This window comes from Sus scrofa, chromosome 13 (genome assembly GCF_054392235.1).
Source record: "Sus scrofa isolate SSC_HxYL_T2T_F1_AM1 chromosome 13, Sscrofa_HxYL_maternal_Yorkshire_Landrace_v2.0, whole genome shotgun sequence".
Lineage (NCBI taxonomy): Eukaryota > Metazoa > Chordata > Mammalia > Artiodactyla > Suidae > Sus > Sus scrofa.
Genome location: NC_139395.1, coordinates 41,415,130 through 41,433,075, shown reverse-complemented (window position 1 = coordinate 41,433,075; position 17,946 = coordinate 41,415,130). Strand labels below are relative to the sequence as shown.

Sequence of the window (17,946 nt, the reverse complement as noted above, 5' to 3'; positions counted from 1 at the left end):
CAGAGGGTCATTGGAAATGCCAAGTGCTACCACTCTTCTGGAATCTACCACACAGCAAGCACTCTGTAAATCAATTTCCTATCCTGCACAATGAAATGGACAATAACCACTGCATGGGTCATTGTAAAAAGTAAACAAGATAATGTATGACACCTGTATCTGATCTAATTCTATTTTATGGATGAGGAAATGAAGCAAACAGAAGTTAGGCACACTGTTCAAGGTCACAATAAATTATTCCAATGACCAATTCTTCACACTGCTCTGTAATATTCACAGCACCTTTCTAATATGGGTCTCATGACTGTTAAAAAGTATTCACAGGAAAGAGATGACTAGAAGAAATCTAAGAAGACAGGAAAAGTACTCAGACCTTAAAAAAACTAAAATGGGCAGGTGACAAGTTACCCTGAAAGGTAACTTACTCATTTTCCTTTGTGCTGACAAATACACTTCGGCCATTAGCTCTCTAAAGGGTAAAATAAACAAATTGCCAGTTTTAGGGAAACATGGCATTCATGAAACCCAATCTGTTAACCCATTTAACAGAGATTCTCTTTTAGATAAACAATAACCAATATAACCAACTACATGCTAGCCGGAAAAATTCAAGAGGGCAAATACTGGAAGGTTACCTACCTACTGCAGGGGCATCATACTCATCACCAAGCAGAATTTCTGGTGCAGAATATGCAAGAGATCCACAGCTTGTGGTGAGCTTCTTCCCTGGTTGAAATTTGTTGCTGAAACCAAAGTCTGTCAACTTTACAAGACCTTGTTTTTCAAAGAAGACCACATTTTCGGGTTTTAAGTCTCTGTGAACCACATGGAGCTTATGGCAATAAGATATGGCATGAACTATCTGAGCAAAGTACTTCTTGGCCAAGTCTTCATTAAGTCCCTCCTCGTGTTTCATTATGTAATCAAACATGTCTCCTCCATCCCCAAGCTCTAGAATAAGATACAGTTTGGTCTGGGTGTCGATAACTTCGTAAAGGCGTACGATGTTGGGATGCTGCACTAGTTTCATGCATCTCACTTCTTGGAAAAGATGACCAGTGGCTAGAGTGTCCAATTTTGTCTTGTCAATAACTTTTACTGCCACTTTTTCACCTGTAAAGACATGCCTGGCAAGTTTAACCACCGCAAAATGACCTCGACCCAAGGTTTTATCCAGATCATATAATCCAGCAATCTTCCCATCATACCCTCGCTTGAATCCTGCCATGCTGTTCCAACAGAAGAAAAAGTATTTAGACTGTTTAAAATGAATCTTCTCATATATCTGGTGAAAATAAGGAATTCATTTTCAATGTTGCCATGGACATCTACAAAATAAGAGAGACAAAATTAAGTTTCTGTGACTTTTCCTCTTAGAGCTTCATTCTGTTTTTAAGTTTTATTTTCAGAGAAGCTTGAAGTAAATTTGAGACGTAAAATGTCAGGGGCATTTATAATAACCTATTTAATATTTAGGGTTTACATTATAAAGGTTGAGAATTTAAACACCATTTTAATTTTATGAGCTGATAAAAAATTAGTTTGTTGAAACGATTTTTTGGTGATGGCAGAAATAAAGCTGGCAAGTTTAATGAGCTATGTGTCTTTTTTTTTTTTTTTTAAAGCTTTGGAATGGATACTATTCACTTATACTGGTCACACCCGCAGCATGTGGAAGTCCCCGGGCCAGGGATCGAAGCCACGCCACAGCAATGACCAGAGCCACAGCAAGGACAATGACAGATTTTTAACCCACTGACCCACCAAGGAACTCTGATAAGCTATGTTTTAAAAGAAAATTTTACAAAAGTAATTTCCATTGGCATCTTTAATAACAAGTCAGGGACTGACAAGAAAAGGAAAACACACAGGATAGACATCTGGACAGAAACCAACAATTTTTTCATTCTTCCAAAACTAGCACTGTTTCCTATATAATCCCTTCAGTGAAGTCTTCGCTAACTCTCCCAGCTGAGATCACCTTCCCTTCTCTGTATCTCCAAAACACCACGGACACATCCATCCCAGGTGGTCTTATCCAATAGGTTTTTGTATACATTATCTTTATCTTGAGACCACAAGGTTCTTAAGGACTCTACAGTTCTATTTCTTTTCCTTCTACCCTCCCCTAATGCCTAGAACAGTGTTTTACATGTCACAGGTAATTAAAATTTTGTTGAATTTTAAATTGCTACTTTTTTTTTCAAAATGTTTACAAAGCAATTGTTTGCTCTTATACACTAGTGCCTAGAATGCAGTAGGTGCTTAATAAATATTTGCTGACTGGTAATCACTGTTCTTAGCAATTATGCTTATCCTTATTATGGTTTTAAACTCTCAAACAAAACCTACCATGATGTGCTGATATTTCAAGAACAGACAAGCATGTATTCTTAAATCATTTATGTCTTAAAAAACATTTGTCTTTAAAGACATCATTTCATAGTGAATTTAAAATTCTCAACCTTCATAGGGTAAACCTTAAAATACAGAACTAGATTCTCACAAATGATAATGACAAAAAAAATTTTTAATGTATATAATTACACAAATTAAGACATCACTTTGAATCTCAGACTGAACTCCCACTATCATTTTTTTCTGAACAAAATTTAAAATAATTAAATAACAAAATCTAATGAAGAAGAGAACAATCTCCAAAGATGTTCTTTCCTACTTGTGTATATTCATCCCTTCAGGGAAGTCTTTTCTGATGCTCCCAGTATATAGTTTCACATTTTTTCTTTTTTTTTTTTTTTTTTTTGTTAAGAACAGTACTTATTTATTCCATTTAGATGAAAACATCCCAAAAAACTAAACTGTACATAAAACAAAGTAGTTTATAAAAGGTACTAGCATTAAAAAACCTTTACATCTCATTTTTGCTTAAAAGAACAAAAGAAAAGCTAACATTTCTTGAAAACCTACTATATGTATTTGGTCAAAATGTATCAAATTGGATTGTGTCACTGGATCGTAATAATCCAAAGAGGTCAGTGTTATTCCCATTTTACAGCCAAGAAATCACTGTGTTCCAAGTAAGTGCTGCAGCTAAGATTCAAACTGAATTCTTATTATAAAGCATACACCTCTTACAAACATTCGGCCACTCTAAAGGTTATTAAATTTAGGATAACAATATCTTAAGAATTAAAATACCATGAAAGAGGCACAGTCATTTTCCCATGCAAACTGAAATAATCATGTATTTGGGTCACTTCAAGAAATACATATATAAGGAGTTCCCGTCGTGGCTCAGCGGAAATCAACCTGACTAGTATCTCACTAGTATCCATGAAGACGCAGGTTTGATCTCTGGCCTTGCTCAGTGGGTTAAGGATCTGGCGTTGCCGTAAGCTGCGGTGAAAGTTACAGACACAGCTCAGATCTGGCATTGCTGTGGCTGTGGCGCAAACCAGTGGCTACAGCTTTGTCTCAACCCCTAGCCTTGGAAACTCCATATGCCGTGGGTATAGCCCTAAAAAGACACACACAAAAAAATCACATATGTGCATATATAGACACACATATACGTATCTATGCTTAAAAAGCCAATGTTAATATGTTTATTAATGTTTCTTATATTTCAGTAATTAATGACAAATATCAACTAGCATTCACTGAATGAGTACAATATGCTAGTCACCTACCAAATGCTTTATATTACCCTCATTTAAAGCTTACAACTGCCCTCGGAGATAGGAATTATTAGTATCATTTTGAAGCCTAGTAACTTGGCCTAGGCTACAGGCCAGTGTGTAAAAGAGCTGGGATTTGAACTCAGGGCTACCCTGACATCAAAATCGGTGCTTTAACCACTATGCTACACTGTTTCTGCAAATTAACTTCAGAAACAAAATCACATTTCTTTTCCTTTTTCTTTTTCAGGCCTCACCCACAACATATGGAAGAATTAAATTTTCTGGTACTTTTTTGGGTATACATACCCTTTTTCACTGCCTATGAAACTCCAACTGTATATCTAAAAACAGGAAGTTACGAGTAACTCAAAGTTAGTAGGAAAAAGATCCTTGTTATTGAACATCTTTTTAAGTACTAACTGTTTAATCTCACTATGAAGTGTATTTCAAGTAGCATAGGAAATAATGACATCATTTTTGATCTTTCAGGATATTGCAATGCCTGAAAATCATTCTGAACACCAATGCCAATTGTTCAGATGTGGCTTATATAAAGGTGACTCTTCCAGCTCCAAGACATACCCTCCAAATGCCACCGTGAATAATCCTTGTTATTACTGTATTTTGTTGGTTGCTTCTTTCCCCTAAAAGAAAATACAAAAAAATTTTTTTAGTTTAAAAGTTTATTTTAATTGTGTTTAAAGGTAAAGTATAAACTCTAAGCTGGATCCAAACATGTAAAAATGGAAAATGTGTCTTCAGTGACCCTCCCATTATCTTTCTCCTCTCTATGAATTACAACCCATTCATGGATTCTTAAGTCAACAGATATTTCACAGTGAACAGATACATAGACGTTGGTCAAGGTAGACAAATAAAAAAATATATTCCACTGGAAGGAGGAGGAAAGAATAACAATAAGCAACAATAAAGTCACCATTTTCCAAATGCCTCCTGGGTAACAAGCACAAATTCACATTGCACTGAACTCTCACTAGGAGCCTGCGTGATAAGTACAAGGAGGTTCAATCTGCCCAATAAGTAGCAGTCTGCAGTTCCAATCCTGCTCAGCCTGGCTTCAAAGCCCAACCTGCCTGCAGAAGTCCCCTCTGGGCTCATGAAACACTCAGTCCAATAGCCAAGGAGGACAACCTTTGCAACACAATGGCCTCAAGCAGGCCAGCAGAAATCAATGCCAGCATCCGGGAACACAAAACACCTTTGCATTAGAGATTTTCCATCTGACAGTAAAAATGAAACTATGAACAGAGAGAATGTAAGAGGATCACTGATATCTCAATTTGTGGCACAGTGAGGGAAAAATGACTGACATGGCCTTGCAGGCCTTTGCATAACACTAAAATACCACACAAATAACTAAAAGTCCTAAACATTCAAACTAGGCCAAGGCACTTACACAATACTACAGGTGAGTTCACCCAGGGAAACTTGGGGAGAAGCAGGAAAGGTGAAAGAAGAGAGAAGGAAACGTGGATGTGAAAATAAGTTTATTTCGAGGAATGAGGGGATGAAGAGATGAAAGAGAGCTACAACACAGATACAGCCAGCAAAGTCATGGGCACAGGCCCACGTCCAGCAACAGGTAAACCCTGGAAGGCCTACCCGTTCCTTCAGCTCCAAGTGAAATATAGTAGCTCTTCCCATTACCCGTGCCTGCTTCTCCCTCTCCAACAGCCTGTTTTATCCATAGTTTCTGGCAAGGCAGTGCAGTAATCCAGTGTGGCTGACGACTGGCTCTGAATCTCAGCTCACTATCCACTGAACCTGAGCAAAACCTCATCTCTCTCTATGATCCATTTCCATATTAGAAAATGTTAGTAGTAAAAGCACCTCACAGATTGTGGTGAGGATTAAATAAATTCATAAAGGCACTGTTTAAAATAAAGCCTCGCAAAGAGAAAACATTCAATAAATACTACCTACCACCACCATCTCATTGTTACACTGATGGTGACCTCCCCACCCAAGCAGAAATTCTTTTAGTCTTCTACTTCAAAAGACTGAATTTACTGACCTATCATCCTGCTTCTGTTTTCAGAAAAATTCTACTGCTTAGTTTCCTTAAATGTACCTAACTGGAAATGGGTGATAAAGATTGATACAGAAATTAATCTCTAGTTGGGTATCAAAGTCTGATGATTTTTCTCTAAAGTATCCCACAAAAGCTAAGTATTTGCTTTTAAAATGATACTAAGATGACATTCTATCAAATCTATCCTTGCAAAAAAGGACTAAATAATCCTTTATATCTTTCCTAACAAAGCAACTTTTTCTTCTTGGCCAAGCCCGCAGCATGGGTAAGTTCCCAGGCCAGAGATCAAACCCAAGCCACAGCTGTAGCAATGCCAAATCCTTAACCCACTGCACCACAAGGAACTTCCTTTTTTTTTTTTTTTCTTTTCAATTGTATTATTTAATTAGCAACCTTGAGGGCAAAAAAGTCACATCTGGACTTAAAGGCAAAGGCAGAGACCCAAAAGCAGACCTATTACTTTCCTTTTAGTGTTTTTGTTTCAATTATGAAAGAAATATCTGTGCAGTATAGGAAAAATGGACAACTGGAAAAGAGGGAAGTTTTTAAAAAATCATCCATTATTCTACCCTGTGATAATGTGTTAATGCTGTTAACATTTTGTTACACAGCCCTCCAAATTCTTTTCTATGTATAATTTATGTTGGACACAATTATTTTTAGAAAATAACACACACACATACACATGGGGGGAGGGCTATAACAATTTTCTAAGTGTTTCTCTCACAAAACAATACAAAGTTTACCTTAGAAAATTCGGAAATTGCAGAAAAGCACCATAGATTAAAGACAAAACAAAAAACACCTATAATCTCATCTAGGATGACCTCTCTTAAAGTTTGAGTATATATTCTACACATCTATGCTTCTTTACAAAGCTAAGATATTGCACATGAAGTCTTATGACTACTTTTTCCTCTGTTACCTGAAGAACATTTTTCTAAGCACTAAACTCTTCTAAATCACTACTTTAAGCAACAACATAGCTAAAATGGCATCTTTTAAAAGTGCAAAGCAAGTTAGGCCATTCTAAAGTGGTCTTCTCATTTCGCATGTGCTCACACATGCTTATAACTAGGCTGGACCTAAATGAAATAGGCCACCCAGTCAAAAAATTCACGTTTGAGAAACAAGTACTAGCATGTGTTGCAAGAATACACTGATAGTCTCCCCGTTTACTAAAGAGAAAAGCAACCGAAGTGTGCGGGTGTGGCTGGAGAAGAGGAAGGAAGTGTGGGTGGCCCTACACACATTTTGTAAGCTGCTGAAAACAGTTGTAGAACCAGCCTCTGTTAAACCTACTGTTAATTTGGAATTCACCCTGTTATTCTTGTCAAAATTCACTTATAGCTTTTCACTGACATCATCACCTCTGCAGTGTGGTCTGTGTTTCAAACAAAGGTGTCCTACTCACACCTCTCCCCAGGAGAGGTGGGGAAGAGCACACTGAACAAAGGTGGCTCCGCATGGGTAATCATTATGAACCAATCCAAGGAATGAGAAAGCAGATCACACAGAAAGGGCCATGTACAAAAATTCGGCTACTTCTATAGCATCCCTACACTCTGCTTGGGATATTTTAAATTTCCCTCCTAAACCAGATGACCAATATTCAAACACACAAAACCCTCCCAAACAAGTCACATGCTTAAAAAAAAAATCTGTTCCAAAATCCTCCCTCCAATACAGACAGCTAAAAGATGAGTATTGGTAAAGCCACAATAAAACTGTATTTAAGCTTGTTACACATGGAAATCACCTGGTATCTTTTACAAACACCAAAAAAAAAAAAAAAGAAAGAAAGAAAACCGTAACTCTTACTCATATGAAATATCAGACTCAACTACATGTTTAGAGCAAAGCCAACTTATAAGTGGAGGAACTTAACACTCTCTCCATGAAAACTACCATACTGATCTTGCTACTAAAACTTCAAAAATACCTAACACAAAAATAGTACAGGTTGACAAGGAGACAGGAGACTCAATCCTCCAGAAATATCAATAACCTCCAGGGCAAGCAAAATAAACACAACCCTGCCAGGCAGTTGCCACTGTTCTTTTCATCTAAAGTAAACAATATTCTACTCCTCCTGGGTGTTATCAGTATAAGCTATAAATCTAAGATGAAAAAACCGCAAACCAGTCAACAGATCCCCCACTATGGAAGAATCCAGAATTCTGTGCTGATGGGTTGAACATTACCACGTTAGCTATCAGGTGGTATCAGATTGTAGCCACTGGACGGAATCAAGATGGAAACCACAAATTAGAAGACTGCAGCCAATCGTTTATTATAAGAAATGTCATAACAGGCAAAACTGTACCTCCAAATGTCTAATAAAGTGTTTTCCAAGGGGAGGTAACTACCTACTAAAGTGTGTTCTGTAAAATTTCTTCCAGGCAGTCAATTTTATGGACTTGGGGCCATTGAGGTGACCAGGAATGTTAGGCTGAAAAGCCAACTCCAGTCTCTCCAGGCAGTGACTGGGTTGCCAATCAGTGCAGATCAATCCCTAAAGTGCTGGTTTAAGTAACCTTTATTTCCTCTAAGTAAAATAAGCTACATTCCAGGACATAGCAAGGAATTTGAATGTATTCAGGAGTCAGGCAATCTATTAACTAATGGAGGGTAGTACTTAGCATTTAAAGAGCAAAAGGGGTTAACATCCAAGCCACAAAACCTGGACTAGCAGCACAGACAGTTACGTTCAAATTTCTAAAGAGAATTGTCCTCTTATTATCAAGTGATGAAAAATGCTAAGCATGTCACCATTTCTACCTGAGGATAACTCTGACTTAAAAAATTAGTACAGTGACAGCCCTGGCGTAAACTGCCCACATAATAAATGACTTAAGCACAAGCTGGTGTGTAGAAATTACTCCAAAATAAATAAAGCCAACCCACAATTACTCCTTTGCCAGGAAAATGCAACACAAGTTGGAATTATGGAGAATTTTAAAACATATCTAAATCTCTCTTCCAAAGCTTTTATTAACACTGTCAAAATTCATTTTAACTCCTTATCATCTTTTTAACCCCCTGATGATATTATGATGAGGATGGTCATGAAATAGCAGTCGAAAAAAAGAATGCTGGGGGGGGGGGGGCGGAACTAATCCATGGACAAAAATACTGGCACCTAACATTTCATTGACTTTGACTTAAAAGGCAGAATCACTTGGGGAGTCTCTCACACTGTTTGGACTGCAAATTATCTTTCTGAAAAGCAATTTGGCAATACCTGTATCAAGACCCTTAAAATAATTAATATCCTTGATTTAATATTCCTATTACTAGATTTATTTAAGTCTTAAATAAAGACAAGGACAAACATTTATATTTAACAATGTTCAGTGATATTTATATATTAAAAAAAAAATGAGAAACAACCAAAAGGTCTACAATAAGGAAATGGTATACCTAACATTAACACTACACAGCTATTATTTTGAAGCTATTTAATCTCATGGGAGATTGTCACAATAAAATGTTAATAAATTCACTTACCAAATTTCATTGCATGTGACCCCAATTTTTTAAAGTATATAATTTGTCTGCATATATACAATACCAAATGTTAAATTGGTAAGATTATAAATTTTTTTCTCTTTACGCTTTCCTGTTATTTTCAAATCTTAAGCAGTAAATGTGCCTTCATAATCTAGGAAAGGCAGAGGTTAATAAAATTTTGAATTTCTATACATAATTATTCATCCAATTTATTTTTCCATGGAGATGTATAAATCAATTTTCCTGAAAATGTAGTGTTTAAAGCCTATTTATGTAATCTGAATAAATAAAACATACTGAATGAAATATCATACCCCCCCTGTGGAACAAGGTAGGCAATTCCTTCAGGCTGAGGAAGGAACAGGAACAGAGTCTGTTTTTATTAGCAAATATTTGAGCCCTAATTGTGTAGAACATAACAGAGTCGTTGTCCCTTTAGAATCTTATAAATAAGTTATCTACATATAATTACACAGGTTAACTTAGGCAAGTTCTGTCAGAGCAAGAGCAGAGGATACTAAAGGCAGGATCCCAAAGGACAGGGCAGCCCGCATCATTCCTGAAAGCAGGGCAACAGGCAGCAGAGAGTGAGTGCATACAGCTGGGTGGCTTCAGAAAGGAGAACGCCAGCATGGGTGAAGAGAGGATGTGGGGTAGAAGCAAGATAAGTTTAAAGGGGTTAAGAGTGATGATCCTGAAAACTACCTAGTGGCTCCCTTTTTAGGGCACTGTGAGGAACTCTTACCTTCTCAAAACCAATGGAAAACTTGCCAGATTAAATAATGCACTACATACCTCTGTTTTTTTCTCTTTAGGGCCCCACCTGTGGCATGTGGAAGTTGCTAGCTACAGGAGTCGAATCGGAGCTACAGCTGTCCATGGCCACAGCAATGCAAGATGCGAGCCGCATCTGCGACCTACACCACAGCTCACAGCAACACCAGATCCTTAACCCACTGAGTGAGGCCAGGGATCAAACCTGCATCCTCATACATACTAGTTGGGTTCGTTTCTGCTGAGCCACAACAGGAACTTCTCACCACATGTTTCTGACTTATACTTAAGGTTAATTAAAGTGTCATTAAAGAGTTTAAAATGCACAGAAGCAGCTTCACATCACAGAGCTGATATGAGGCCTCAACAGAGGAAGAAAACTCTAGGTATTAACATGAAAGCAACCTAAGAATAAGGTCCTTAGAAAATGTAAACCAATTTACAAAGTTCACTGTTCACTTTAAAGTCCCATAAAACATCAATTTTTGTTTTGACTTATTATATCTTTCTCATTATTACCCATACCACTTTCCTACAAATCTACTAAATAGGTTTCTATAGAAATGAGTCTTATAATAAAACTACAGTCAACTTTTCTTTCATTGTCTCATTTCAAATTTTAAAAATGTCTTTTACTGCCACAAATGACCATTTTAGAATTCTAGTTTTAATTCAGGTTTCAAAAAAAGTAAGCAATTCAACTACTGTGAATCTATGTATGCACTGGACTCTTTGCATGTGTAATATAAGTTATCCCTCACAACCAGGAATATAATGGAAGTATTACGTTTTACAGATAAGAAAGCAGGGTCAAACAGGCTAAGGAGTTTCTATCCACCAGTTCTACGCCCAGGTAAGAGATGCTTAAGTTGACTCCTGGGGCCTGCATTTTTTCCTGCAATAATGCAATGCCTCCCTTTGACCTAAGCCTTTCTAATTCCCATGGAAACAACAGCACTAAAATGAATCCAATTTGACATTTCTGTTGTTCCGCCAATTCTAACATGCCACGCAAGTTACCTGACCCAGCAATCAATTCAAAAGAGGAACTTCCAGTTGCTGTGGCATAGGCCAGCAGCTATAGTTCTGATTCGACCCCTAGTCTGGGAACTTCCATATGCCTCGGGTGTGGCCCTAAAAAGCAAAAAAAAAAAAAAAAAAAAAGATTTAAAACAGAGGAACTTCCCTAGTGCCATCAAAGATCCACCTAATAAATATTATGAACAAATAATTCCAGCAAAAACTTTCTGAAATGCTCAGAAACTGCTTTTTAAGTTGAGAAAGGAAATTACAGACAAATAACCATTCAAAAAACAGTGAAATAAGTACTGGTCATCTAAAATTGAATAGCACCTTGAATATAACTTCACCTTTAAGAGTTTGCATACAATTTTGTGATGGCAAGATTCTTCCCCAGTGGCACAGAAGAGCCAACGCCAAGCAAGTAATTTCAGTACAATTTAGGAAGGTTCTATTTTCTGCTCTAAAAAATTTATCCTTACCCTACCTGCAATTTTAATATACTCTGCAAATTACATTCTCTTCATTTGTTTCTGAAAAAGCATTTCCCTTCACAAAAGGATCAGCAAATACTCATAAAATAGAAGAACAAAAGATAAAAATCAAGCCTTGAAACTATACATTGAATATTCTCATCCCAAATTTCTTATCTAGTACTCATGATGCTTTATGCCAAAAAAAAGAACTGTTTAACCTGTAGAAAATGAGGTAAAACAGAAAACTAAACTTTAAAGTTCAATCGCTCTACTTTCGTCCAATGCTGGGAAAAAAAAAAGGTCCTTAGAAAATGTAAACCAATTTACACAGTTCACTGTTCAAAGTCCCATAAAACATCAATTTTTGTTTTGATTTATATCTTTCTCATTATTACCCATACTACTTTCCTACAAATCTACTAATCTAAATAGGTTTATACAGAAATGAGTCTTATAACAAAATTATAGTCGACTTTTCAATAATATTTGGGCTACTTTAAAGAGATCCATGAATACAGGACACTTTAGCTCCATAACCTGCCCAACAAGTATTCATTAGTATAGTGTCCCAAATCTAAAATGAACTGTACCTAGATAAGTTATACTGTAATAGTGAATCTTACATTACCTAAAATATAATTTCTTTAATACAGAAGAACCAATGTGGCTGAATATTAAACCCAGTTAGACACATTATTCGTTTTTCCCTAGCTACTCAATGTGAAGACAATATAATGACCTAAGATGTATATAGAAGGGGGAGGGACCATCAGAGAAAAGCTGGGACAGTAGCTAAGAGTCACATTTCAAAGTACCAGAGAGTCAACTTTTCTTATTATCTTCACCATAGAGATGCACTTTATGGTTTGTTTGTTTGTTTGTCTGCCACACCCGAGGCATGTGGCAGTTCCCTGGAACTGGCACTACAGTTGGGACCTGTGCCACAGCTGCTAAATGGGATCCTTAACCCACTGCGCCACATGGGAATTTCTGAGATGCACTTTTAAAATGACCAAAATTAGAGAGTTCCCGTCATGGCTCAGTGGAAACGAATCTGACTAGCATCTATGAGGACACAGGTTCATTCCCTGGTCTCACTCAGCGGGTTAAGGATCCAGCATTGCCTTGAGCTGTGGTGTAGGTCCCAGACAGGGCTCAGACTTGGCATTGCTCTGGCTGTGGTGTAGGCTAGCAGCTGCAGCTCCGATTCAACCCCTAGCCTGGGAACCTCCACATGCTGTGGGTGTGGCCCTAAAAATAAATAAATAAAAGGACAAAAATGACCAAAATTCATTAAAAATGATTTTAAAATGATCAAATTTATTCAGCAAATATGAGGAGCAGCATCATAGCACTACAGAGTACCACAGAATCTGGAGCCCGAGGAGTTACCCAACTTCTGCCAACAGGCATGTCTTTATCTATAAAACAAAGATAATCACCACCTTGGACAGTTATTATGAAAGCTAAACGGGATGGTACACATTAGCAAGGTGTGAGTAGGATCAAAATCACCCAAGGAGTCTTTTCCTCAGCTTTTCACAACTGGCTTCCTCCCAGGAGAGTCTGATATTTGAGAGGGGCTGTATATTTAAGTTCCCCATCTCATTTTGGTATCATCTATCCCCTCACCTCTAACTAGCCCATGAAACTGCCCCTAAATGCCTGTACCGGATATAACAGGAAGGCCGCTGCCCTACACTGTTTACATCTCTGACTGGAACAAGGATGCCACAAGAGGTGTTCTTTCCCCTAAATCTGCCTTGGGAAGAAGCTGGCAGTGGTGGGCAAGAAGCCTTAGTGTGACTGGGACAGCAATACATGTGGAGCATAGGAGACAAGGTCAGAGAGGTAGGTAAGGGCCAGATAACCAAACGTCCTTGTATCCCATGCACATCAGCTGGATATTCCTCACATACGGCTCGCCCTTACCATGTTTTAGGGCCCAGCTTAAAGGTCACCTTCCTGACTATCACCTTGCCTTCCCCTCCCACACCCCTGCACACCAGCTCCCTGTGTCCTCTCACAGCATCATGTCCTTTTCCATTACGGCCCTTATCACAACTGTGGTTATGTAATTATTTGTGTGATTACGTGATTAATAATGTGTCCCTGACTAGACTACATGAAAAATTCAGCCGACATAATGCCCATGTCATTTTATTCAGCTCTGCATCCCAGGACCCACCGAATATAGCATCTGCCCAAAATATATACATACACTGTATTACATGAACAAATGAAATCTGGCATTAAGTAGCCAAGGAAGAATCCTGAGCAGGGAAACAGCAATCAGAGATGACAGTTAAACCACTCTGGCAGCAAAGGGAAGATCAGATTGGAAGGGTAAGACTAGAGCTTGGACACAGGTAAGGAGACTACTGAAAATGTCTCCAGACAAATGATGAAAGACTTAAAAATGAGGGCAGCCTGTATCTGGGAGGTGATGATGAGGATGTAACGGAAGAGACAGGTCTAGGAAGCAGAATCCAGGAACTCAAAATGCAGGGCAGGGCAGCGGAGGGGGTGGGGGTGTCACAAAGCAAAGAGCAAAGAGGGAAATCTATAATGACTCCAGTAGAGAGTGGCAGCAGTTGGGACCATTCACTCAGACCAGGAATACAGGACAGGAGCAAACATTTCCTGGGCATCTACTGCATGTTAGTACAGAGTGGAAGATTCGCTGCTAGCTCTGGAATTCTAATTGAAAAACAATTTCAATCCAACCCATCTGAATTAAAACAGATTAAAATGGGTTATGGTTTCCATTAATGGGCAACAAATTAAAGTTTAGATTTTTTAAGTTTCTTCATCATGACATTTCTTGGGTACACTGACTATGCATGAGGTATTACACTAGCCTGGAGATACAGAAATCAAAGAAGAGGTTTCTGCCTTCGAGGAGCTGACGGTCTTTGGGGTTTGAGAAAGATAACTGCATGTAAACAACTGAGAAACTGAGGCCCAGTGAGGCTTTGATGTGACCAGTTACAAGTCCTGTAACCTACATTGCTGGAGCACTGATTTCATAACCCACATTACATTTGAGGCCAACATATAACTGAGGTGGGGTCTGTGTTTAAAGAGACAGAAAGACAGACACCCCTCTCCCCAATCTTGCTTTGAGACACATCATGGTGCAGACAAGGCCTTCCGACTCTGAAGGAACTGCTGAGTAGTCGCATGAAGCAGTCTGGGGAATACAACATAACAAGTAAGGAGAGGGAAGAGAGGCCTGCTTTGTCATGAAAGAGCCTACCTGAGCAGAGGCCAAACTCTGGAGGTGCCAAAGCAGAATCTCAGGAGGCTCTGCAAGTGACAGGAGAGAAATAAATGTTCAGGGAATGCAAAGCAAGAATCCTCTTTAGTCAGGTTCCTCCCCTACCACCAGCAGCAAAGGCTCTCCCATGGGACGTAAGGCTTCAACCCAAAGCAGATATACAGAAAAACAAGATGAGGAAATGATCCACAGCATGAATAATGCAGCTCCAGATCATCCAGAACAGACAACACATTTCCAGTGTTCACTCCTGAGCCCCTAGGTTCAAGAGGTTTTTGCACTAGCTGCTCCCAAACTAAAAAAGAATACCAAATATGTCCCCTTCCATCCCCAGAGCTACTGCCCCACTCCTCCCCCTTCCTTTCCAGATTCTTAAAAAAACAAACACAAAAACAAAAATAGCTACACTGTCTCTACTTCCTCAACCCCCTTTTACCCACTTGGATCTAAGCTCTTCTTCCACCACCTGACCTTGTCTCCCTCAACCCTTGGAGCCCTTTCCCCTCTTCTCTGCCTGGGCCCTCTACCTGTCCTTCAAGACGGGTTCACCACCACCTCCTAGATGAAGCAGTCCCAAGTCAGATCATTCCTTGCCCAGGAGTTTTGCCAATGCCTCACCACAGCACTTGATCCTGTCATTGTTTACCTCAGTGTAAATAAAATTTACAATAGCATAAAGGGAGGAACTAGTTTTTATTCACTTTTCTATTGCTACCCTCCAACCCGGGGCCCCCAGAATAGCCAAAGGCTCCATGAATAAAAGATCAGAGGTTAGGTTTACCTTCAAAACTGCCACAAACCACTCAGCTTTTCCACCTAAATTGCTCTAAGACTGTACCTGCACATACATGCACACTGGGAAGTACCTATATTCTGAGTAACAGTTTTCTTATCAAAGCATCTTGGCTAAAAACTCTTAACTTTTGGTTGTTAAGCAAACAGCTTACATGCAGTAAAATCAAGTCTTTAGGGGTCCTCATCTACATTTTTAAATCCTGTAATTCTGACCATGTGGAAAGTATACTTGTACCCTTTCCTTCGTGGGCAGTATAATGGGTTCTTAGGCTCGGACAAGCTGCTTCAGGAAAGAAATCAAGCCTTGTTTATATCAATACTTAGACCTATGGCTGTTCAGTATCTCAAAAAATAGGGTGGTTTCTTTTTTTTTAATTTAGTTTCACTTTCTGTATGAAACACCTATAGGAAAGTTTAGACAAAAAGCATTTCTTGAGACTAATAAAAATATCTGAAAGCCCTTTGATTTTAATAAGGACATTTGAAAGTCTTCATTTTAGGATTTTGAAATTACATTTGAACCATAAAGGCCCAATCTTTATTTATGTTCTAGAAAAATAAAAATTACATAACATCTGGGTTCTTGTATGTTTCAAACAAATCGATCCTACTGCAGTAATACAGAAAAACTCAGAATAGTAGAAAATTAATACTGTGAGAGTAACTTTTCTGCACAAAAGAAAACAATAAAAGTCGATTTTGCAAATTTAAAAAATAGAAAGGTAGCACTCTAAGTTCCCTGTCTGGAAAGCCTTAAAGATGGAATATTAAGAAAAGTTAGCACAGTGCAGTTTCAATTACTACACTGCTTCAATATGTGACCTTGGGAATGTCATTTAATTTCTTTCATTTCTAGTTCTGTAAAATGGGAATGTCGTCTGTTTTCCTAAGAGGAACAATTAGACAGTCAAACAGAAGAATCAACATGATTTTTTTTTTTAAAGAAACTTGTCTAATTAGAACACTTTAATCACCACTTGTACAGTACATTCCTCTTCAGGAATCCAATTCCAACAGAAATATTTAAGCAGACGTTGAAGACAGATTTCCTCAAGGGAATGATTTTATAAATCTGGAGAGCAATGTAGCAAGATCATAAATTAACAAATTGATTACATAAACCTTGACAACGCTAGGCTTTAAAGTACACTGAGACAGATCCCGATAAATTAGACTGATTTGAGGCTAGTTCCCCAACCCCATACAAGGAACCTAAACTGCAGCAGCTGATGCTTGATAGGAATCCGGTGGAAATTAAACAGGCTGCCAAACACTTGCAGTTCATCACCTGCTCACCATGCTTCACCTTTCACCATAAAACGTGAAACGCATTAAGTCAGCTTTACCAGCTGCTCCTAAGACTGTGAAAATGTACTCAATTAAATGGAAAGGAGGAAAAAGTAACTTGACAGTTTGAAAAATTCTATATTCTCAGACGTCTGTCGGTTGACTACTGCTAAACCCCACCTCTCCAATACTGGACTTGAACCGAACTCCCTATAAAGCGACTGGATTTTATCTGATCCAACTGTTAGGAACAGCACAGCTCCAGGACCACCCCTCCCGGCCCAGGATAAAAGGTTGTCACTTTCCTAGATCCCAAGTCCAAGTTAAAGTCAGGAAGGCTTTTGCAAAACGGTCCAGAAAGAAATCAACAGGCGATGACTATGGAAAAGAAAGGAGGTTTTCCAATCTGAAAAATTCTAGCTGTCCCTTGGGAATGGCACTGCTCCTCCTTCCTTACCCCGATGCCCTTTCTCTACAGACAACAATATCCCCATTCTATTGTACGGCTGCAGTTTTAGCAAGGAATTCCCTTGCTGCGCCAGATTGCTAGATCTTTTGAGAAAGGAAAACACATTTGGTGAAGAATACACGCCGCACTCGGCCCGCTCCGGGGCGGGGCGTGGGGATGCGGGCGCCTCCCGAGGTGCCGCAATCCCGCTGCGGCCCCAAGGGCAGGGCCTCGGTGCGCCCGCGGCCAGCCGCCGCAGTGCCCGCTCCCGTCCGGGCCCCGCCGCCGCCCGCCGCCAGGCCGCCAGGCCCCGCCGCCGCCGCCGCCGCGCCGAGTCTGGGCCGCCGCAGTCCGGGCCCGAGACGCGGCCGGCGCGGAGAGCGCGGAGCGCGCAACTTACTTTCCGCCTGCGGCGGGCGCCCCGGCCCGAGAGCCCAGCCCGGCAACCGCCGAGGCGACTAGGCGGCGGAGGCCGGCCCCACCCCCGCCCACGGCCGCGGCGCCTGACCGAGCTCTGCGCTCGCTCCTACCTCAGCTGGCAGGCAGGCGTCAGTCCACAGCGGCCGCGGCGCCAAAGACTCCCTCCCGGCCGCCGAATCCCCGCACCCAGCGCTAATCATAATACCAAGCGGGCGGCGGGCCGCGGGGAGGGGGTGGGG

The 17,946-nt window shown here is 39.7% G+C and overlaps 1 protein-coding gene across 6 annotated transcripts in view; it reads right to left on the bottom strand.

Annotated features, from left to right (window-relative positions):
* The window catches only part of SNRK (SNF related kinase), a 55,299-nt gene extending 37,389 nt beyond the window's left edge, over positions 1-17,910 (bottom strand). For 2 of the 6 annotated variants that reach the window (XM_013981529.3, XM_084987939.1), the window contains exons 1-5: positions 17,818-17,910; positions 14,737-14,786; positions 4,224-4,285; positions 1,209-1,328; positions 640-1,113 (exon numbers count right to left, since the gene is read on the bottom strand). In XM_013981529.3, coding sequence (XP_013836983.3) covers positions 640-1,113; positions 1,209-1,328; positions 4,224-4,285; positions 14,737-14,786; positions 17,818-17,907 — 796 coding nt within the window. In that variant the 5' untranslated portion in view covers positions 17,908-17,910. Of the gene's footprint in view, positions 1-639; positions 1,329-4,223; positions 4,286-14,736; positions 14,787-17,687 lie in introns of all 6 variants that reach the window. The other 4 variants (XM_021071716.2, XM_021071715.2, XM_021071714.2 and 1 more) reach the window with 4 other exon arrangements.
* Positions 17,911-17,946: the final 36 nt, after the last annotated feature.